Source organism: Lepus europaeus, chromosome 5, assembly GCF_033115175.1.
Source record: "Lepus europaeus isolate LE1 chromosome 5, mLepTim1.pri, whole genome shotgun sequence".
NCBI lineage: Eukaryota > Metazoa > Chordata > Mammalia > Lagomorpha > Leporidae > Lepus > Lepus europaeus.
The window spans coordinates 152,113,583-152,137,481 of NC_084831.1; the positions used below are offsets into that span (position 1 = coordinate 152,113,583).

At 45.0% G+C, this 23,899-nt stretch overlaps 1 protein-coding gene across 1 annotated transcript in view; it reads right to left on the reverse strand.

Moving 5' to 3' along the window:
• The window catches only part of AXDND1 (axonemal dynein light chain domain containing 1), a 108,501-nt gene that overhangs the window by 21,730 nt on the left and 62,872 nt on the right, over nt 1–23,899 (reverse strand). The window contains exons 17-19 of the mRNA XM_062190224.1: nt 16,483–16,576; nt 10,001–10,200; nt 9,057–9,153 (exon numbers count right to left, since the gene is read on the reverse strand). Coding sequence (XP_062046208.1) covers nt 9,057–9,153; nt 10,001–10,200; nt 16,483–16,576 — 391 coding nt within the window. The remainder of the gene's footprint in view (nt 1–9,056; nt 9,154–10,000; nt 10,201–16,482; nt 16,577–23,899) is intronic.

The following is a 23,899-nucleotide window of genomic DNA, read 5'->3' on the forward strand; positions in this document are numbered from 1 at the left end:
TAAAGTGTCAGAATTAACACATTTAAGAAATAAAATCTGGACCTGGTGCTGTGGCGCAGTGGGTAAAGCAAATGCCTGCAATGCCAGCATCCCATATGGACACTGGTTTGAGTCCCAGCTGCCACACCTCCAATCCAGCTTCCTGCTAATGGCCTGGGAAAGTAGCAGATGATGGTCCAAGTACTTGGGCCCATGCCATACACATAGTAGACCTGGAGGAAGCTCCTGGCTCCTAGCTTTAGCCTGGCCCAGGGTAAAACAATAACTGTATTTTTAAATTTTCATTTCTTCAGAATTAATTCACCATTCATGAGAAATAATTTAACTCTTCTCTAGTTCCATGTACATAGTATGAAATAAATCCTAGTCATTTTCTTATAAGCTTCTGAGACACTGGGAATGTTATAAAACTTACAACAGGGAGAAACATCATTAGGAGTCTTTTGATGAAAGTTTTACAGTAATCTATAGAGTTAAGCACATTTTTCCACAGAGTACACCAATTTTCCTTTAAAACCTTCAGTGTCAACTTTAGCCAGACATCAAAAAAAGAGTTTGGCTGCTGCTCATGGATCTCTTTGGCTGAATTCTTTTCATATTTAATTCTATTTATTTATTTGAAGGGAAGAGTTACAGAGAGAAGTAGAGACAAAGAGAGAGAGGTCTTCTATTTGCTGGTTCACTCCCCAAATGGCCACAATGACTGTAGCTGGGCCAGGCTGAAGCCAGGAGCCAGGAGCTTCTTCTGTGTCTCCAATGTGGGTGTAGGGGCCCAAGCACTTGGGCCATCTTTCACTGCTTTCTCAGGTACATTAGCAGGGAGTTGGATTGGAAGTGGAGCAGCCGGGACACAAACCAGCGCTCATATGGGATGCCGGCACTGAAGGCCGGGGCTTTAACCCACTGGGCCATAGAACCAGCCCCTTTATATTTAATTCTAATCAAATCTGATCTGTTAATAGATGCTTCTAGTATAAAGGAAAGGGGAGGGGCACTGTGGCATAGCAGGTAAAACTGCCACCTGCAGTGCCAGCATCCCATATGGGCATCGGTTCAAGTCCCAGCTACTCCACTTCCATTCCTGCTCTCTACTATGGTCTGGGAAAGCTGTGGAAGATGGCCCAAGTCCTTGAGCCCCTGTACCCATGTGGGAGACCCAGAAGAAGCTCCTGGCTTTGGATCGGCTCAGCTCTGGCCATTGCAGCCATTTGGAGAGTAAACCAGTGGATGGAAGCTCGCTCTGTCTCTGTCTCTCTCTCTCTGCCTCTGCCTCTATGTAACTCTGCCTTTCAAATAAATAAATAAATCTTTTACAAAAATAAAGTAAAAGGACTAAAGCTTGTGCCTGGCGTGAAGGAAGATTTAAGACACTGAGAGATGGCCCTGAATGTTAAACCTGTTCTTGAGGATCAAAAGCAGGAGAAGTAGAAGGCTACAGGAGATAGTCTTTCATGGGAGACCAGCAGTGAGACGAGAGATGATCAGAGCTATTATGAACCTGGGGTGGGTGTTTGGCCTAGAGGTTAAGATGCCTGTGTCCTTCACTGGAGTGCCTTGTTTGAGTCCTGACTCTGGCCTCTGATTCTAGCTTCTTGTCAGTTCAGACTTTGTGGAGTAGCAGGTGACAATTCAAGTAGTTGGGTCCCTGCCACCCACATGGGAGATCAGGATGGAGTTCCTGGCTCCTGACTTCAGACCAGCCTAATATTGGCCATCACAGGCATTTGGAGAGTGAACCAGTAGATGGGAGCTCTCTGTCTTTCTACCTCTTGAATAAAATTAAAACACACACATACACACATACCATCCTCAGATCCTTTCAGAAGGGAGGAGAGCTGAAACTTCCTTGAAGTTACCAGTGGGGAAACAATGAGGCAGACTCCCAGTAGTGTTTAAAGTTCTACTCCTTTTGGAGGAGCAAATCCTGGAGTTACTAGAAGAATCTTGGGCGATGTTAGAGAGGCAGCTTCAGCCCAAGGCTGACAGCAGGCCTGGCCAGATGGGGAAGAATGGCATGGAAGGAGTTGATTGTAGCCGGAAGCCAGTTTGAAGGGCCCCAGCTAGAAGTCGTCAGGTCCACTCGGGTGGCTCTGTCTTTGCTCCTGAGAGTTATTTCCCTCCCCTATCTTCCCAGCACTGTCAGTGCTGGCCAGCATGTGCCTTTCCATCAGTTGTGCCCAGCTGAGAGATCCTTCAGAGATCTTTCCGGTAATCTGCCATTGGCTCAGATTATGACTATGCTCGAGGGTATGAGTGCTTTGATTATACCTGGAATATTAGAAACAGTCAATCCGACACATCATAAAGGACATATACTACATTCCCAGGGGCTGAGCTTCCTAGTTTCATCAGCTCTCTTGGCGGCGGTTGCTCTGGTGAACTCATACTGGGCGCTAGGACTCTGACAAAGTGGCCAAGCCTCAGGGGAAGACATAAGGACAGGCGATGACCATTCCCAGGTGGAACAGCTAACATACACACTGCAATCAGCTTCCTCCAGAAACAGGCTCAGGGGCGGCATCCCTGGAACAGGGTCCCTCTGGAAAATGGCTTCCTGCATCTACGTGGCGCTTGGCTCTGTGAGGCCAGACTGCAGCAAGATACACCGGGATCAAGTGAGTGATCTACGGCCATGAGTCACTGCCTTGTGATCTGAGGAAACCAGGTAATCCCCGTATCTCTTGAAGACGCGATTTGTCCAGGGTACTAGGTGGGAGGATGGAGTAAGACCCACTGTTAAGAACAATCAAACTGCAAAACATGCTTACCTAGGTAAGGCCTCCCCCTTCTAAAAACTGCCCAGCACCTCGCAAAACCCCTTTACTGGAAAGGAGCCCCCCCCCCAGAAAAAACCATTAGGTCGGGGGAAACATCAGTAATGTCATCCAAATACTAACTAGCAGGTTTTCAGGATGCTCAAGTGCGGTGGAATGAGAAGGTAATGCCAAGATGGCCGCTGACAACAGAAACTGCCTGGCAACAGGCCGTGATTAGATGGCTTCAGAAACCACAAGACAACAGAGCCTGACTGGCAACAGGCTGTGATTGGATGGCTTTGGAAACTGCCTGGCAACAGGGTGTGATTGGTTAGGGCAAAGACCGCCCCTTGACTGGATTGGCTGCCTTGGCTATATAAGCAGCTGTAGCAACTGAAATAAACGAATCTGAGGGCTGCTTGCCTCAGGCCTGCTGTCACCTGACTCCTGGGGTCTGTGTGGTGCCTCTTGCCCCCACTATGCTCCTCCTCTCAGGAAGAAATCAACCTCAACACTCAAGTACTGGAATGCGCTACCCCACGGCATCCTGTATCCCCATGTTATACATGGCTTCTCGGGAAGGCCATCTTCCACCCTTCCCCTCATGGGATAAGGACGGGGCCAGACTCTGATGTCACACAGATTCACATACCACAGAGCTGTCTAGGATCAGGGGAAGGTACCAGGCAGTCAAGGATGGTGACGAGTCTGAAAGTAAAATATCACCAGTGAAGGTGAAACGAACCATTTGTTTTTTATCAGGAAGAACTGATGCACCTGAGTCCTGAGGGTGCTGCTGAGCCCCTAAATAAACTCGTCTGGCAGACCCCTGAAAGGCCTCGGCCTCACTTCGAGAGGCTGCGTGTGTGCGTCACGCCTGGGATCAGGGATCAGGTATAGTCTTGTGGTGTGGAGGCAGATTTCAGCTTCCTCTGACAACATTTATCTGAAATCGCCAGCAGAGGGTTAGTGTGTGGGAGAGAGCGTAACAGAGGATCTAAGTAGCACACGGGGAAGTGCAGATCCTCAAAGAGATGCTCAGGTCATGGGGCCAGTGCTGTGGCGTAGTGGGTAAAGCCGCCACCTGCAGTGCTGGCATCCCATAAGGTCGCCAGTTTGAGTCCTGGCTGTTCCACTCCCAATCCAGCTCTCTGGGATGGCCTGGGGAAACAGTAGAAGATGCCCCAAGTCCTTGGGCCCCTGCACCCATGTGGGAGACCCGGAAGAGGCTCCTGGCTCCTGGCTCCTGGCTTTGGATCGGTACAACTCCAGTAGTTGCAGCCAGTTGGAGAGTTAACCCCCTTCCCAGCCATGTAATTCTGACTTGCAAATGAATAAATAAATCTTAAAAAATAAATAAATAAAAAGATGGCCCAAGTCCTTGGGCCCCTGCACCCACATGGGAGACCTGGAAGAAGCTCCTGGCTCCTGGCTTTGGATCGGCTTAGCTCCAGTCATTACTGCCGTTTGGGGAGTGAACCAGCAGATGGAAGACCTCTCTCTCTCTCTCTGCCTCTGCCTCTCTGTAACTCTGCCTTGCAAATAAATAAATAAATCTTTAAAAAATTTTCTAGTTACCAATTATTAATTTCAGACATTGCGTTTTATGATTTCAATTTGGGTCCTTTGAAATTTGTTGAGACTTTCATTTTAATTTCTCATGGCATAAGTTCAATTTTTACATACAACAATGTATGCTTATTGTATACAAAAGTTGGCTAAGGTGTTCTATATATGTATATTTTTTAAAGCTTTTATTTATTTATTTGAGAGGTAAAGTTACAGACAGTGAAAGGGAGAGACAGAGAGAGGTTTTCTATCTGCTGGTTCACTTCCCAGATGGCCGCAACGGCCTGAGCTGTGCCACTCTGAAGCCAGGAGTCAGGAGCTTCTTCCCGGTCTCCCATGTGGGTGCAAGGGTCCAAGGACTTGGGCCATCCTCCACTACCTGGTAAGGCCATAGCAGAGAGCTGGATTGGAAGAGGGGCAGCCGGGACTCGAACTGGTGCCCATATGGGATGCCGTTGCCGCAGGCGGAGGATTAACCTACGGCACTGCAGAGCCGGCCCCTCTATATATGTATATTAGGTCAATTTTATTAGGTCATTTTTTTTTAAAGAAAGACTTACTTATTTGAAAGGCAAAGTTACAGAGAGAGAGAGGGAGAGAGAGGGTGGGGGAGAGAGAGAGAGGCACCTTCCATCCACTGGTTCGCTCCCCAAATGGCAGCAACAGGTGTGCTGGTCAGGCAGAAGCCAAGAATCTGGGACTTCATTCAGATCTCCCACATAGGTGTAGTAGCCCGAGGACATGTGCCATCTTCCACTGTTTTCCTAGGGACATTAGCAGGGATCTGGACTGGAAGTTTAGGAGCCAGGACTTGAATAGATGCCCATATAGAACGCCAGCATTGTAGGTGCCAGCCCCATGGCAATTACTTTTAATTATGCTGTTCAAGTAATCTATACATATACACCTGTCTACCTGTTCTGTTAATTATTGAGAGGGGTACATCCAAAATCTCCTTATGTATTTGTAGATTTATCTATTTCTCCTTATAGTGCTGTCATTTTTTGTATTTGCTTTGTATAACATTATCCCCTCCTTTTTCTTTCAATTTTTACTTAACTTCATTTGCTTAAATAGATCTCTTATAAAAAGTATATAGAATTTTGTTATATTTAGTATGACAAGCTTTGTCTTTTAACTGGAGTATGAAATCTCTTTACGGATATAAATCTACCACCTTATTTTATGCCTTCTGTTTTCCCCTGTAGTCTGTTATTTTTATCCCTTATAGCCTCCTTTTGGATTTTTATCATTCACTTTTTCCTTTATACTCTTAGAAGTTATATATTCTGTTTGACTGCTTTAATGGTTATCTTAGGACTCACAACCTGCATGCTTGTCAACAATTGCAGTGAATATAAAAGAGATTCTGAGATTGGATAAAAAAGCAAGACCACACTATATGCTGCCTAAGCAGCCCACTTCAAGATGAAGATCTAAGTATGTTAAAAATGAAATGATGGGGAAGATACAGCATGCTAGCATTAATTTTAAAAAGCTGGAGTGGCTATGTTAATGTCAAAGGGGATGTTGAGGATAGAATATCACTAGGGATAAAGAGAAGCATTTCTTAATGAGAAAGACACCTACCCTTAATGCTGATGCACTTAATAACAGAGCTTCAAAACACAGGGAGCAAAAGCTGTGAGAACTACAAGGAGGGGCCGGCGCTGTGGCACAGAGGGTTAAACCCCCAGCCTGAAGCGACAACATCCCATATGGGCACGAGTTCTAGTCCCAGCTGCTCCTCTTCCTCTCTGCTATGGCCTGGGAAAGCAGTAGAAGAAGACCCAGGTCCTTGGGCCCCTGCACCCATGTGGGAGACCCTGAGGAAGCTCCTGGCTCCTGGCTTCGGATCGGCGCAGTTCTGGCCGTTGTGGCCATCTGGGGAGTGAACCAGTGGATAGAAGACCTCTCTCTGTCTCTCTCTCTGCCTCTCTCTGTAACTCTGCCTTTCAAATAAATAAAATAAATCTTTTAAAAAAAATAGGCACTACAAGGAAAACAGATGAATTGGAATTGCAGTCAGGACTTCAATATACTTACCATAACTGACAAGCAAATTAAGGAAAGATAAAACAGAAAAAATGGTGGAGGAAATTCAAGGAAATCAAAAGTTGGTCTTTGGGAGCAAGAAAATTGCTAAATCTTTTTGTAGAATGATGAAGATAATAAAAGAGAAGACACAAATTTTCAGTCACAAAAATGAAAGAGTGGTTTGCTACAATTATTAAAGGCATAATACGGAGAATGGGATGGGTAACTACATGCCAATAAATCAGACAACTTAGATGAAACCACAAATTTCTTACACGATAAAAGCTAACAAGCTCACTAAAGAAGAAAGAAGTTAAAGCTCTGTATCTGCTAAAGAAATTTTCTTAAATCTATTAATGAAATTGGATGCCTCTAGGGGGCTCGCGCTGTGGTGCAGTAGGTTAAAGCCCTGGCCGCAGCATCCCATATGGGTGCCAATTCAAGTCCCGGCTGCTCCACTTCTGATCCAGCTCTCTGCTGTGGCCTAGGAAAGCAATAGAAGATGGCCCAAGGCCTTGGTCCCCTGTACCGGTGTGGGAGACCCAGAAGAAGCTCCTGGCTCTTGGTTTCAGATAACTTCAGCCCCAGCTGTTGCAGGCAATAGGGGAGTGAACCAGAGGATGGAAGATCTCTCTCTCTCTCTCTCTCTCTCCCTCCCTCCCTCCCTCTCTGCCTCTCCTTCTCTTTCTGTATAGCTCTGACTTTCAAATAAATAAATAAATCTATGAAAAAAATCATTATAATTCTTTCTATATAGCAATGACTACTAAGAAATCAAAATTATAAAACAATACCATTTATATTAGGGATAAATCTGACAAAAGATATGTAAGATCTGCACACTGAAACCTATAAAACTTTGTTGATAGCAACAAAGAAGCTCAAAATAAATGAAGAGGCATAGTATATTCACAGATCCAAAGACTCAGTACTGTTGTCAGTTCTCCACAAACTGATTACTGGATGAAAGGCAGTCTCAATCAGAATCCCAGCAGGCTATTCTGGAGAAACTGATAAGCTAACTGTAAAATCCAAATGGAAAGCAAAGGACCTAGAACAGCATGACCAATGTCGAGAAAGAAGCACCAACTCAGAGCATTCGCAGTACCTGATCTGAAAGCTGCTTCCCTAGCGACAGCAATGGAGACAGTTTGGTAACGGTGACAGTGTTGACAGTAGATCAGCAGAACACAGGAGAATGCCCAGAATAACACACCAGTGGTCAAGAGATGCATCGCAATAAACAAAGAACAGTCTTTTTGACAAAATGGCACTAAAACAATTGGGTACACAAATGCCAAAAAGTGAACTTCATTCCTGGCACCATATATTAAAAAAAAAAAAAAAAAAAAAAAAACTCAAAACGGGTCATAGATCTGAGTTTAAAGCCTAAAACTATAAAAACTTCTAAGAGAAAATATAGAAAATCTTTGTGATATTGTTGTTCAGAGATTTCCTTAGATATAACACCAAAGATCTACAAAAGAAAAAAGTGATAGACGGAACTTCTTCTCTTCCAGAGACATGACTAGGGGTAGGTGTAGTGGTGCAGTGGGTTAAGCCACCACTTGGGATGCCTGCATCTCACATCTGAGTGCTGGTTCACATCCCAGCTCCTCCACTTGTGATCCAGCTTTCCACTCATGCACACCCTGGAAGGCAGCAGGTGACGGTTTAGGTACTTGGGTCCTTGCCACCCACATGGAATTCCTGGCTCTTTCTCTCTCTGGCTTTCTCTCTCTCTCTCTCTTTCAAGTAGATGGAAATAAATAAATAAATAGGCAAGTTTTTTTTTTAAAAAAAGGACATGATTAACAGAAGAAAAGACGAATCACAGACTGGGCCCCTGCACCTGTGTGGGAGACCTGGAAGAAGCTCCTGGCTTCGGATTGGCCCAGCTCTGGCCATTGTGGCCATTTGGGGAGTGAACCAGCAGATGGAAGACCTCTCTCTCTCTCTCTCTCTCTCTGTCTCTGCTACTGCCTCTCTTAACTCTGCCTTTCATATAAATACATAAATCTTAAAAAAATAAAGAGTGTAAAAATGTTTCAAACCATTGGGAAGACCATTTGTTACTCTCTGTAAAACTTAAACATACATACACCACAGGACCCTGTCATTCCCATTCCTGTACAGCTACTCAAGAGAGATGGAAGTGCACGTTCATTCAGACTTGTACATGAACATGCATTGAAACCTTGCTTGTGAGCATAAAAACCTGGGAATAATTAAATGCCCACCAACAGAGAATGAATAAATCATGTGCATCTATACAGCAAATTACTACTCAGCACTAAAGTATGAACTTTTAAAGCCTGAACTTCTGATGAAAGCAATAATGTATAGGAATCTAAAACTAATTAGGCTTAGGCACAGAAGTCAGACCAAAAAAACCCACGTTCTATATTACTGCATGTATATAGATTCTAGAAAATGGCAAATAATCTTCTGTGCTGTAAAGTGTCTCAGATGTGGCCTGGGGCCAGGATGAGGTTGGGAGTTTACAATGGGGTACATACAACAAGGAAATCTGGGGTGTTTTAGACATGTTCCTTATTTGTACTGAGTGATTCTCATGGGTATATGCGTATTTATAATCTATAAAATTGTCCACTTTGTGAGCAGTCTGTTGCAAGTCAATTAAACCTCAAAAATCTGCTACAAACAAAACGAAGGGGAAGGCAGAGCTGTCACCTTCATGTGATCCAGATCCTGAAGCTCCTTAGCAGGGTTTTTATCTAAGTGAGTTGCTTTACTCAGAGCCATTGCTGTTGCCATCTCTTTGCAACACCTGTCAAAAAAGAAAGCAAACACACATGCTCAGTATAACCTATGTGTTGTCGGCTTCTCTTCTCGGTGTTTAAGCCCAAATACCGTGGAAACTGACCACAGTAATTCAGCTACTGACTCACCAAGCAGCTCTCACCTTTTTCTTCTTCTTGGCTTCCATCCCTCTCACTCTGAACCTTTGATAACACTGAATTAAAACGAAGCGATGAGAGGCCGGCATTGAGCACAGCAGGTAAAGCCTCTGCCCGGGATACTGGCATCCCATGGGGTGCTTGTTCCTGTCTCAGATGGTCCACTTCATTTTTTTTTTACAGGCAGAGTTAGTGAGAGAGAGAGAGAGACAGAGAGAAAGGTCTTCCTTTTCCGTTGGTTCACCCCCCAAATGGCTGCTACGGCCAGCGCGCTGCGCCGATCCGAAGCCAGGAGCCAGGTGCTTTGTGTAGATTCATCTTTGTGTGGAATTACACAGGAACCTGCAAGCTTCGTATGTCTCCCAGTATGTGTAAAAATGCAAGATGTGTCTTGTTTATACAAGGAAGTGGGATTTTTTTGGTGCGCTAGTTCTGTCAATTTTTACACTATCCCTCCTCCTCCATACACACCATTTCCCATCCTGCCTACGGCAACACTGCTTCTCAAAGAATCCCAAGGCCACAGGGAGAATGCCAAAATCTCAGATTCCACCTGAGCACGTGTAAAAGCTGGGTGAAAAACTGAACTGGCATTTGCTTCAAGCTTTTCAAATAACCCAGTATTACTGCTACTTAACTGCCCTCTCTCTCATCCCCCTCCCCCCGTGTCACCTTTGACCTTCAAAGGGGCAGCAATAACACAAGCAGATCATTCACCTGATCAGATAGCTGGAGTACTGGGCCAGCTTCCTCGCCAGTGCAACTGCATCTAACTCCAGCTGAGCAACTCCTATGTCACGTTTCTCAGCACTCTCCTCCTCTAACTTGGGCAGGGTGTACTGGTCGGTGAAGTCAGGGACCATTAAAATCAGCAAACTGACCATCCACTGGATCATTGATATATGCAATTCGTCCATCTGTTTAAAAAAAGAAATTATAATACAAACGATTACTTTAAAATCAAACAGTAAAATCAGTATCATATTTAAAAACCAAAATAACCAGGGGGCCGGTGCTATAGTGTAGTAGGCTAAGCCTCTGCCTGCCACACCAGCATCCCATATGGACACCAGTTCGAGTCCCGGCTGCTCCTCTTCCAATCCAGCTCTCTGCTATGGCCTAGGAAAGCAGCAGAAGATGGCCCAAATGCATGGGCCCCATACCCACATGGGAGATCTGGAAGAAGCTCCAGACTCCTGGCTTCAGATCGGCACAGCTCCAGCTATTGTGGCCATTTGGGAAGTGAACCAGTGGATGAAAGGCCTCTCTCTTCCTCTCTGCCATTGCCTCTCTGTAATTCTGCCTTTCAAAGAAATAAATAAACTCTTTAGAAAAAAAAAATGAGGAATTGGCATGGTGGTGCAGTAGGTAAAGCCGCTGTCTGCAGTGCCAGTACCCGGTTCGAGTCCCAGCTGCTCCACTTCAGATGCAGCTCCCTGCTATGGCCTGGGAAAGGAGTGGAAGATGGCCCAAGTCCTTGGGCCCCTGCACCTGTATGGGAGACCCAGAAGAAACTACTGGCTCCTGGCTATAGATTGGCCTGGCTCTGTCCACTGCAGTCATTTGGGGAGTGAATCACCGATGGAAGATTCTCTCTCCCTCTCTCTAACTCTGCCTCTCAAATAAACAAATAAAATTAAAAAAAAAATGACATCTGTGGCAAACTTTCAATAACATATAATTCTTAATGAGATCAGATCACAGCTCGGTCAGCCTATGTGTGTTTTCTTTTGTTCACTGTACTGTAATAAGCTACTCTTCTCAGCTTAACCACCATGCCTTGGTTCCCACATTATGAACCAAGGCATTCCTGGGCTTCAGGGAAAACTCACAAAGGGCCGGCACCACGGCTCACTAGGCTAATCCTCCACCTTGCGGCGCTGGCACCCCGGGTTCTAGTCCCGGTCGGGGCACCATTTCTGTCCTGGTTGCTCCTCTTCCAGTCCAGCTCTCTGCTGTGGCCCGGGAAGGCAGTGGAGGATGGCCCAAGTGCTTGGGCCCTGCACCCGCATGGGAGACAGGAGGAAGCACCTGGCTCCTGGCTTCAGATCGGTGAAGCACGCCGGCCTCAACGCACCAGCTGTAGTGGCCACTTGGGGGTGAACCAATGGAAGGATAGACCTTTCTCTCTGTCTCTCTCTCTCACTGTCTAACTCTGCCTGTCAAAAAAAAAAAGAAAAAAAAAGAAAAAAAAAAAAACCTCACAAGGAACTCATGGAGTTTTTAAAGTAATGTTTTCTTTTGTATTTATATGACAGGCAGAGTGGCAGGGTAGGGGCGGCGACAGACAAAAAGCTCTCCACCTGCTGGTTCACTCCCCAAATGGTTGGATTTAAAAAAAAAAAAAAAAAACTGTGGCCGGCTCCGCGGCTCAATAGGCTAATCCTCCGCCTTGTGGCGCCGGCACACCGGGTTCTAGTCCCGGTCAGGGCCCCAGATTCTGTCCTGGTTGCCCCTCTTCCAGGCCAGCTCTCTGCTATGGCCCGGGAGTGCAGTGGAGGATGGCCCCCTGCACCCCATGGGAGACCAGGAGAAGCACCTGGCTCCTGCCTTCAGATCAGCGCAGTGCGTTGGCCGCAGCGCGCCAGCCGCGGCAGCCATTGGAGGGTGAACCAACGGCAAAAGGAAGACCTTTCTCTCTGTCTCTCTCTCTCTCACTGTCCACTCTGCCTATCAAAAAAAAAAAAAAAACTGTTTATTTATACTTGTTGAAAGGCAGAGAAAGAGAGAGAGAGAGAGAGAATTCTCCCGTACATGATTTAGGTCCTAACTATCTGCAACAGCCAGGGTTGGACAGAGCAAAGCCAGAATTGGGAGCTCCATCTGGTTTCCAGGGAGGGTGGCAGGGCCCCAGGAACTCGAGCCATTCTCTGCTGCCTCGCAGGGCGCCCTCACAGCCAGGCACTCCGGGGGACGCAGGTACCCCAAGGAAGTCTGGAGCACCGTGCCGCCTGCCTGCCCCAGATGCCGTGGATTTTAAGCGACAGGTGACAGGGCATGAATTCCACAGGGCTCACAGCTTCAGCATTACGTGAGGTGTGTCGCCTTTGATGACATACCTTTGGAAGCTGGCCTGACTGGTGGCTGTGTGAGAAAAACACACACTGCGTGAGAGTCCGTGCGGAACAGGAAATCAGAGCTGCAACGCTCGAGCCGACCCTAAGGCTGGTGAACCCGCCCAGCACACGCAAGTCTTATCCCATTCATCAGTCATGTTGCTTAAACGAAAAGGTTCTCTCCCCCCTTTTCATGTACGTACGATAAGTTTTCCAAATGATTACTAACTTGTTAGGACATTAAGTATTTAGAAAGTCACCTGGCGCTATCTATAATAAACCTAACTGCCGGCTATTTCTTTTAGCTTAGGAGTATGAACGTACTGGGACCCAGAGGGCCCTCTGCACAGAGAACATCTCAGAACTCAGCATCAAAGCTTTCGCCGAGGTGGGAGCCCAGAAATAAATGGTGGAAGACTTCACTGTGCAAATGCAAATATCCGACACATTATACTCTTCAAATGCCCTCCTTCTCTGGTGAGTTCCTAAGCGTTTTTCTAGGCTTGACCATGATTGACTCTGAGAACATTTTAATTTCCACTGGCTTCAACCTGCTCCAAGTATGTCCCATGCTTCCATAGGACTTGGTACCTATCTCTCAAAATCATTTAGATTCCATTAGCCTGGGTATCTCTTTTTTAAAGATTTATTTATTTATTTGAAAGGCAGAGCTACAGGCTGGCGCCGCAGCTCACTAGGCTAATCCTCTGCCTGCGGTGCCAGCACCCCCGGTTCTAGTCCCAGTTGGGGCACCAGTTCTGTCCCAGTTGCTCCTCTTCCAGGCCAGCACTCTGCTGTGGCCCGGGAGTGCAGTGGAGGATGGCCCAAGTCCTTGGGCCCTGCACCTGCATGGGAGACCAGGAGAAGCACCTGGCTCCTGGCTTCGGATCCATGTGGTGCACTGGCCACAGTGCGCCGGCCGCAGCGGCCATTACGGGGTGAACCAAAGGCAAAGGAAGACCTTTCTCTCTGTCTCTCTCTCTCTCACTGTCCACTCTGCCTGTCCAAAAAAAAAAAAAAAAAAAGAAAAGAAAAAGGAAAAAAAATGCTCCTGGAAACACTTTCCCAGTTTTTGAGCATCCTCATATAATTACTCTTTTTAATGAGATGAAAGGTGAATATGGTAATTTTTACACTGAAACAGAGTCACTAAAATATTTGAGTTTTTTTAAAAGATTTACTTATTTTGAGTCAGAGAAACAGAATGAGGGAGAGATCTTTCATCTGCTGGTTCACTGCCCAGATGGCTACAATGGCAAGGGCTAGGCCAGGTCAGAGCCAGGAGCCAGAAGCTCTCTCCAGGTCTCCCATGTGGGTGACGGGCCCAAACGCTGGGTGAAAGAAACCTGGGGACAGGCATTGGTGCAGCAGTTCGGGTGTTGCTTGGGACACTCTCACATCGGTGTGGCTGGTTCAGGTCCCCGTTCTACTTCTGACCCAGCTTCTTGCTTGCAGATCCTGGGAAGCATCAGATGATATCTGGGTCGCTGCCTGCCATGTGGGAGACCAGACTGGGGCTCTGAGCTCCTGGTATCAGCCTGGTCCTTGGGAGACCAGACTGGGGCTCTGAGCTCCTGGAATCAGCCTGACCAGGCACCAGCTGTTTCAGACATTTGGATAATGAACCAACAGGTGTAAGGTTCTTTTTCTTTCTCTCTCCACATTTCAAATAAATTTTGAAATTTTTAGAAAGAAACTTATGCTATGGGTAGATTATTTTGAAAATGGGTAGTTGGAACTGCTTCCTTCTGGATGCGAGTTTGTTGGTGAAAAATGATGCATATGCTTTGAAAGACTTTGATTTATCTATTTGAGAGGCAGAGATACAGACAGAAAGAGGGAGACAGAATGAGAGGGCTTCCACCTGCTGGTTTACTCTCCAAATGACCGCAATGGCCAGAGCTGAGCTGATCTGAAGCCAGGAGCCAAGAGCTTCCTCAGCTTCCTCCAGGTCTCCCACATGGGTGAAGGGGCCCAAGCACTTGGGCCTTCTTCTACTGCTATTCCAGGCCATTAGCAGGAAGCTGGATTGGAAGTAGAGCAGCCAGGACTCGAACCAGTGCCCAAATGGGATGCCAGCACCACAGGCAGAGGCTTAGCCTACTATGCCACAGTGCCAGCCCCTGATGTGCACACTTTAAAAAAAATCTCAAATCTATGTATTTAAAAATCTGGAACTAATCTGTTCTTAAAATTTTACAAATACAGTATTTCAGTTGGCTGGGCACCCTTTATTACAATAGAGAAATTCTACACTTATGTATTCATGAATAACTGATTGGCATCATGACAGATAGAAAATTTCCTAGTGAATTAAAAACAAGCCTTTGCATAATTTATTAATGGAATTGAAAAATGAGTACTATCACTGAATAAACAGGCAATGATGCACATTTCCAATCTGGATTCATAATTCTTTGTGAGCTATCATTTCAGTAATGACAGTAATTAATAAAAGTATCAATGGGGCAGGTGTCTGGCTTAGCAGTTAAAATGCCGGCTGGGATTCGTACAACCCATGTCAGAGTGCTTAGTTCAGTACCAGCTCCTGCTCTGGACTCCAGCTTCTTGCTAATGTGGACCCTGGGAGATGGCGGTGATGGCTCAGGTGACTGGGTTCCTGCCACCCATGTGAGAGACTTGAATTGAGTTCCCAGTTCTCAGCTCTCAGTTCGGGGCTGCTGCAGGCATTTGGGGATTGATCAGCAGATAGAACATCTCTCTCTCTCTCTCTCTCTCTCTCTCTCTCTCTCTCTCCTGCTCGCTCACTGTCTCTTTTTCCTTCCCTCTTTTTCTCTCAAATAAAAAATAATTAAGTACTGAAAAAAAAATGAATTTGGGAGCAGACCTTCAAATGGCTTTATCGCTGAGTATTAACTTGCAATTATTTTAAAAAATTAATCTTATTCAGTTACATCAGCTTTTGATTGAATACTAAAAATTTTGTCAAAATAGTTTATCTCATCCCTTTTGACTTTTTGTAGAAAAGCTGATCCAAAACCAGGAGCCAAGAGATTCTCCCAGATCTCCCATGTGAGTGCAGGGACCCAAGCACTTGGGCCATCTTCTACTGCTTTCCCAGGCACGTTAGCAGGGAGTTGGATCAGAAGTGGAGCAGCTGGGACACAAACTGGTGCCCATTATAGGATGCTGGCACCAGAGGTGGGTGCTGTAGCCCGCTATGCTGCAGTGCTAGCCCCATAAATAAATCTTTTTTAAAAAGATTCTACAGAGATAAATTCATAATGGTAGACTATTTTATCAAAGAAGTGGCTGATTTATCAGCACCATAAGATATCAACAGTGCTGGAATGTTTTCCCCCGATGTCATTCTTCAAATATTTCCCCACTATGTGAAAGGCACTCTGCTACCCTTTTTCTTTGTCATTTTGGTTGCCTCCCAGGTCATAGGAACGTCTCCCACAGTGAAAATCCCCCGGACCCATACTTCCAGTCTTAACATATCTGTTCCTAAACGCTTGATGCCTGTACATTTCCAGTTTACTAATGGAACTGCAATGCAATGTCATGTTTCCGCAGCAGCATTAGCATCCAACATGTGCTTTCAAATTCCTAATCTGAGCAATATGAAAAGAATTATATTCACTTTATCAATGTTGTAAGGTGCATAGTTGCATATTTAGTCTACTTAGGAAATTTCTGTGTAAACTTAGATTAAAATAAGACTAAGAAATGAGGGTAAATGTAGTGAATTAGGCATCCTTTGCAAATTAGTATTCCATTTGTGTTTCTTAAGAAGTACACAGGTCATCTCTTCACAGCTGTGGAATACTTTCTTGTTCTAGAAATTATAGACCACTAGTACATCACGTCTTCTCTTTCCTTCTAGCAACGTGTCCAGTTGGGGGTGGAGAGGATGATGAAAACATAATCTCACATAAATCCTGAAAATACTCTAATCCCAACAGAATGGCGGAGACAAAAAATTCAGAGACTTCATCAAGAGTAAACTTCACTCCAGAAGCAAGAACATTCTGCATTTACGGCAGTTCCAAATCCATAGAAAATAATCTGAATAATTATTAGATAGGGATCTGCTTCCTGATTCAAGACCTGGTTTTTCCTGAAGAAAATCCCCAGCCAAGTCAAAATGCAAGCTCACAGTTCCTTCTAAGTACATACGTGGCGCTGCAGTTCAATGTTACCGTTGTTAATTTCATTGCCTATCTTCAGAAGCCACTGTTGAATCATGTTACATGTATGTGCTTGGAGTACCCTGAAGGGAAAATCAAGTAAAAGAATGATAAATGACTTACTTAGAACAGAAACTTAGGTAGAACTGTCAGCTAAAATATAGGATTTTATTTGGCTCCATCTAGTAACTTAGGTGTTGAGAACTGTTTGGGACCTTGGGGAAGGGTGAATCAAAACCTTGGGTTATCTCGTATGGTGGCTTCGTCACTGACACAGCTTTTCTAACCCCCAGAGGGGCACAAACTGGCAGGATGCACCTTGGAAAATGTAGATCCCACCTCCAGTGTTAGCTTGCTGCTGTAAAACCTTACACCTTTAGTGTTCCAAGGAATCAAGGAGTTTTTAACAAAAAACTCCAACATTAGAAATTCCTGAGCAAGCCATTCGTAAGAAGATCCTCTTCAGATCAGCTTCAGCGTAAATGAAAGGGACCTGACCAGGGGCTCCTGAACACGACTACCTCCGTGAAATTAGGATTAAACTTCTACCTCTTCAGTCTTCACAGGTGAATGCGAAAGACATGCCTGACTGTTCTTATAAGCCAATCAGAAACCTTACGTACCTCTTTTGTTTGTCTTTGTTTTGTTTTTTTAACTTTTATTTAATAAATATAAATTTCCAAAGTACAACTTTTGAATTATAGTGGCTTTTTCCCCTCATAATCACCCTCCCACCCGCAACCATCCCATCTCCCACTCCCTCTCCCATCCCATTCTTCAGTAAGATTTTCAATTATCTTTATATACAGAAGATCTACTAAGCAAAGATTTCAACAGTTTGCACCCACACAGACATACAAAGTATAAAGTACTATTTGAGTACTAGTTATACCGTTAACACATAGTACAACACATTAAGGACAGAGATCCTACATGGGGAGTAAGTGCACAGTGACTCCTGCTGTTGACTTAACAATTAACACTCTTATTTATGACGTCCGTAATCACCCAAGGCTCTTGTCATGAGCTGCCAAGGCTTTGGAAGCCTCTTCAGTTCCCCAAATCTGAGCTTATTTAGACAAGGCCATAGTCAAAGAAGAAGTTCTCCTCCTCCCTTCAGAGAAAGGTACTTCCTTCTTTGGTGGCCCATTCTTTCCTCTGGGATCTCACTCACAGAGATCTTTTATTTAGGTCATTTTTTTTTCCAGTGTCTTGGCTTTCAATGCCTGAAATACTCTGATGGGAATTTTAGCTGGATCTGAAAGCCTTAAGGGCTGATTCTGGGGCCAGAGTGCTGTTTAGGACATCTGCCATTCTATGAATCTGCTGTGTATCCCGCTTCTCATGTTGGATTGTTCTCTCCTTTTTAATTCCATCAGTTAGTATTAGCAGACACTAGTCTTGTTTATATGATCTCTTTGACTCTTAATCCTATCATTATGATCAATTATGAACTGAAACTGATCACTTTGACTACTGAGATGGCATTGGTATATGCCACCTTGATGGGATTGCTCTTCAAAGCAAAAAGGAGAAGTAAAGCTTTTGCCTTTGTCTCCTTTTTTTTTTTTTTTTTTTTTTTTGACAGGCAGAGTTGACAGTGAGAGAGAGACAGAGAGAAAGGTCTTCCTTTTTGCCGTTGGTTCACCCTCCAATGGCCGCTGTGGCCGGCGCATTGCGCTGATCCAAAGCCAGGAGCCAGGTGCTTCTCCTGGTCTCCCACACGAGTGCAGGGCCCAAGCACTTGGGCCATCCTCCACTGCCTTCCCGGGCCACAGCAGAGAGCTGGCCTGGAAGAGGGGCAACCGGGATAGAATCCGGCGCCCCGACTGGGACTAGAACCCAGTGTGCTGGCGCCGCAAGGCAGAGGATTAGCCTGTTGAGCCATGGCGCCGGCCGCCTTTGTCTCCTTAAGGCAAATGTATTGTACCTGCCTTTCTTGATTATCTCTGGGAACTGTTATTGATTATAAAGCTACCTAATGCTTTCTTCTATTATAATTCTATTAATTTCTTCTATTATAATTCTATTTCTTCTATTATAATTCTCTATATTCAAGCTAAATGGGTTTATAATCTACATAAGGGTAGCCTATCACTACCCACTATCTGGGAATCTGTAAGATATGTTGTTTTCATCATAAACCACCTACAATTGGTTTTGCTCCAGTTTTGCCTTTGCTAATTAACTTACATGTTTCAGAACTCTGCTTCTGGGAGTAACTGACCATGCAGGGACACAGACGTTGGCAATGACTGAGACTGTTCCAGCTCACAGAGCAAATTTGTTAAATAGGATAGGCAGAGACTTCCAGACCCTGGATAGTCATGGCCTGCACTATGCCCCTCATAAGCAGGAAGCAGTAACAGAAGAGATGATTCGATGCCCATCAACTTCCCTTAGGATTAAGGGATGGAGTCTATGAGGAGGGAATGAAGTATGCAGGCATACAGGTTAAAATCAATTAGGTTTGTGAGCTGGAAGACCACGCCTTTGCCACACCCCTGTATGACCTCATGCCCTACCTGGCCACAGCTGGATGCCCACCAGCCAATCAAGTTAATTAACCACTTCCCTTTGGAAGTGGGTTAAAAGCCTGGGACATGGTGTGTCTGGCCTTCTGTTCCTTTCCCTGGCCTCTTGCCAGGAGGGGGCTTCTTGCTGTAGCCCTGTGCCTCTAGGGCTGTGGCCTTTGGGCAACCCTCCGTAGGCTTCCTGGCCTAGATGCTCCTCCATGTGGCTGGTTCCTGGTGCTTGGTATGAACCCAGATTTACCTCTCTCTCAGATAAAGCTCTCACTCTTTTTTTTTTTTTTTTTTGACAGGCAGAGTGGACAGTGAGAGAAAGAGAGAGACAGAGAGAGAAAGGTCTTCCTTTTTCTGTTGGTTCACCCTCCAATGGCCGCCGAGGCCGGCGCACTGCGCTGATCCAAAGCCAGGAGCCAGGTGCTTCTCCTGGTCTCCCATGCAGGTGCAGGGCCCAAGCACTTGGGCCATCCTCCACTGCACTCCTGAGCCATAGCAGAGAGCTGGCCTGGAAGAGGGGCAACCGGGACAGAATCCGGCACCCGGACCAGGACTAGAACCTGGTGTGCCGGCGCTGCAGGCAGAGGATTAGCCTATTGAGCCACGGCACCGGCCTAGATAAAGCTCTCACTCTTCTATGCATCTTTCTCACTAAATAAAGGCCTAAAATGTAAAAAAAAAAAAAAAAAAAAAAAAAACACCTTACACCTCTACATTTACTTCTAGACCACTAGGGTCTTCTCATGTAAAGAGAAGAACATATTTCAACATCTTCTATCCCTGCACGGCAGTGTGAGAGCAAGGCTGGCCTGAAACTGGTAAAAACTGCTTTTTAAATAAGTCGTTCAGAATCCCTGGAAATGGTGAGAGACAGGAGCAGAAAAATGAAAACACAAAAAACAATGGCTGGAAACTCAAACTTCCTTAAAAACAGATACAGGAAGCTTAAGAGTCTCCAGGAAGCACAAACACAAAGAGACCAACAGATAGATGTAACATAACAAAAATGCCAAAAGTCAAAATAAGGAGAATATCTTGAAAGCAATGAGAGAAAAACAACACATCACGCACAGATTAACAGCTGACTTTTCAGAAGGAACAACAGGGAGCAGAAGGCAGTGCAACAACACACTGCTGGCACTTAAAGAAGAACGTGCCAACCTAGAATGCTACACCCAGCACAGACATCCTTCAGAAATGAAGATGAGCACTGGTGTGCCACACGGGAGGTTCAGCTCCCACCTGCAATGCCAGCACCCATACCAAAGTGCCAGTCTGACTCCTGCTACTCAGTGCTTCTGATGCAGCTTCCTGCCAAAGCTCCTGGGAAAGCAGCAGACGATGGCTCTAGTACTTGGGACCTTGCCACCCATGTGGGAGACCTGGATGGAGTTCCTGGCTCCTGCTTTTAGCCTGGCCCAGCCCTGGCTGTTGCAGGCATTTGGGGAGTGAACCAGCAGATAGAAGACAGCTCTCTCCTCTCCTCACCCCTCCTTTCTCCTCCCCTTCCCTTCCCTCTCTTCACTCCCTTTCCCTCTCCCTCTTCCTCTCTGTCACTCTGCCTTTCAATCAATAAATAAGTATTCTTTTAAAAAATGAAGATGAAGTAAAGACTTCCTTCCCCTAGATAAAAACTGAGTTTGTTGCTACCAGGTTTTCCTTACAATAAGTACTAGAGGAAGTTATTCAAGTTGAAAGTAATGACTCCAGATGGCAATTGGGATCCACACGAAAAACACAAAGCATATATAAAGTTAATGATTTAACTATAAAAGACAACATACATGGGTATCTTTCTACCTTCATAACTGATTTAAAAAGAGATTGTGTAAAGTAATATACATTGTAATGTACTGTCAGGTCTATATAATAGACATGGAACACGCTTGCCAGAACCAGCACAGACAAGGTAGCTGGCAGAAGATCTCAAATGTGCTAAAGAAATGACAACAGATGGTTAGGTTATACAACTTATTGTGAATTTTTAATACTAAGATACATGTGTGTGTAAAACAATGAAGCTGCAAAAGGTTAAAAATATAACTATACATAAGTGAAATTTATATATTTCCCTAGAATGAAGATAGTATAAATTTGAAGCTAAATCTGATAAATTAAGAGGTATTTAACAAACTCTAAAATAACCACTTAAAAACTTTAAAATATAGTGAAAGTCAATATAAAGATAATGGCTATAGGGGCTGGCGCTATGGCGCAGCAGGTTAATGCCCTGGCCTGAAGCGCCAGCATCCCATATGGGCGCCGGTTCGAGTCCCAGCTGCTCCTCTTCCAATCCAGCTCTCTGCTATGGCCTAGGAAAGCAGTAGGAGATGGCCCAAGTCCTTAGGCCCCTGCACCCATGTGGGAGACCCAGAAGAAGCTCTTGGCTCCTGGCTTCAGATCAGCGCAGCTCCAGCCATTGCAGCCTTCCGGGGAGTGAACCAGCAGATGGAAGACCTCTCTCTCTGTCTCTACCTCTCTCTGTAACTCTGTCTTTCAAATAAATAAAATAAATGTTTAAAAAAATAATAATGGCTGTATTAGAAAATATTCAGTTACTGCAAAAGGAAACAGTAATGAGAAAATACAGGAATAAAAGAAAAACCACAAAACAAACAATAATATAAGAGATATAAATCTAATTATAGCAATAACAATGTTAACTACTAATGGAGTGGTGACCATTTGGCCTAGCTTGGGTTAAGATGCCCACAATCCATACTGGAGTATCTGGGCTCGAGTCTTGGCCCTGGCTCCTGATTCTGACTTCCTGCTAACGCAGACCCGAGGAGGCAGCAGGTGATGGCTCAGGTAGTGGGGTCCCTGGCCCCCCACAGGAGACCTTGATTAGGATCCCAGCTCCCAGCTTCAGCCTAGTCCTGCCTCAGCCGGTGAAGGCACAGGGGAGTTTGTGTGTCTCACTGTCTCTGTATCTCTGCTTCTCAAATTAAAAAAGAAGTGAATAGATCAAAGAAGTGAATACAAATAAAGAGACTGCATTAAAAACATTAATCAACTATGTTTTCTTTACAGGACACACTTTAGATTCAAAGACACAAATTGGCTATAGGAAAAAGATAGATCAACAGCAATCACAAATAAGCTGGGGTGTCTGGACTAATATATCACATAAAGTAGACTTTGAAACAAAAATATTAGTAGAGATGAGGGATATTTTATAATGATAAAATGATCAAATCCATCAAGAAGATACAATTATAGGGGCCGACACTGTGGCTCAGCAGGTTAAAGCCGCAGCCTGCAGTGCTGGTTCCCTATGTGGACACCAGTTCGAGTCCTGGCTGCTCCACTTCTGATCCAGCTCCCTGCTAATGTACCTGGGAAAGCAGCAGAAGATGGCCCAAGTGCTTGGGCCCCTGCACCCACATGGGAGACCTGGAAGAAGCTCCCAGCTCCTGGCTTTGTCCTGGTGCAGCCCTGGGTGTTGTAGCCATTTGGGGAGTGAACCAGCAGATGGAAGCTCTCTCTATGCCTCCTCCCCTCCCCCGCCCTGTAACTCTGCCTTTCAAATATATAAATAAATCTTTAAAAATATATAATTATAAACATATGTTGACTGAATAACAGAATGCCAAAATAAATGAAGCAAACACTGAGAGAAAGGGAGAAATAAGTAATTCAACATTGGACTTAGTATCCTACTATCAATAATTAATAAAAAACCACTAGTTATGCTTATCAACAAGGAAACAGGAGATCTGAACAATGTTGAAAGCCAGCTAGACCAAATACAGAACACTCTATCCAACAACAGAATATGAGAGTACTTCAACATATTTGTGGAAAATGTAATAAAAATATAAAAAGTTTCATAAACTTTTTGGTGACCACCTTGTATACATTCTTCTCCAGTGCACAGGAACTTTCTACAGAATAGACAAGAAGGTAGGCCATAAAAAAATCAATAAATTTAAAGGCTAAAAGGATACAAAGTGGATACTCACACCACAGTGAAATGAACTATACATCAATACCTGAAAAATTTTGGTAAATTCACATATATGTGGAAATCAAATAATACTCTCCCCCCAAAAAACAAATGGGTTGATGAATAAAATCACAATAAAAATCATGAAATACTTAGAGATTACTGAAAATGAGGATACAGCATGCTAAGATTTACAGAACACAGCTAAAGCTGTCCTTAGAGGGAAATTTATAGCATAAATACATTTATTAAGAAAGATCACAACTACAAAAATCCTTCCTTCTTGATGTTCTTGGATGGGGGCTGTAGTGGAATGAGAAGGCCATGCCAAGATGGCCACTGGCGGGTGAGCATCAGTTACTCAGGAATGGCTTCGAAACCCACCTGGCTCTGGAAACTGCCTGGCAACAGGCTGTGATTGGATGGCTCTGGAAACTGCCTGGCGACAGGCTGTGATTGGATGGATTTGAAACTGCCTGGCGACAGGCTGTGATTGGATGGCTCTGGAAACTGCCTGGCAACAGGCTGTGATTGGTTGGGGCATAGACCGCCCCTTGACCAGATTGGCTGGTCTTGGCTATATAAGCTGTTGTACCAACTGTAATAAACGAGTCTGCCGGCTGCTTGCCTCAGGCCTGCTTTCACCCGACTCCCGGGGTCTGTATGTTGACTCCATGCCTCTTGCCCCCACCACGCTGCTCCTCTCAGAAACGAACCCACTGCAACATTGTGGAGAAATCAACTGCAACAGGGGGCCACAGTGGACACAAGGAGGAGGATGGTGGCCACAGGGAAGATGGAAAACTCACTGGAGTCCATCAATTCTATACTTCAGCTTGTTGGAGAAAGTAGAGGGGCCAGCGCTGTGGTGTGGTGGGTTAAAGCCCCAGCCTGCAGTGCCGGCATCCCATATGGGCGCCAGTTCAAGCCCC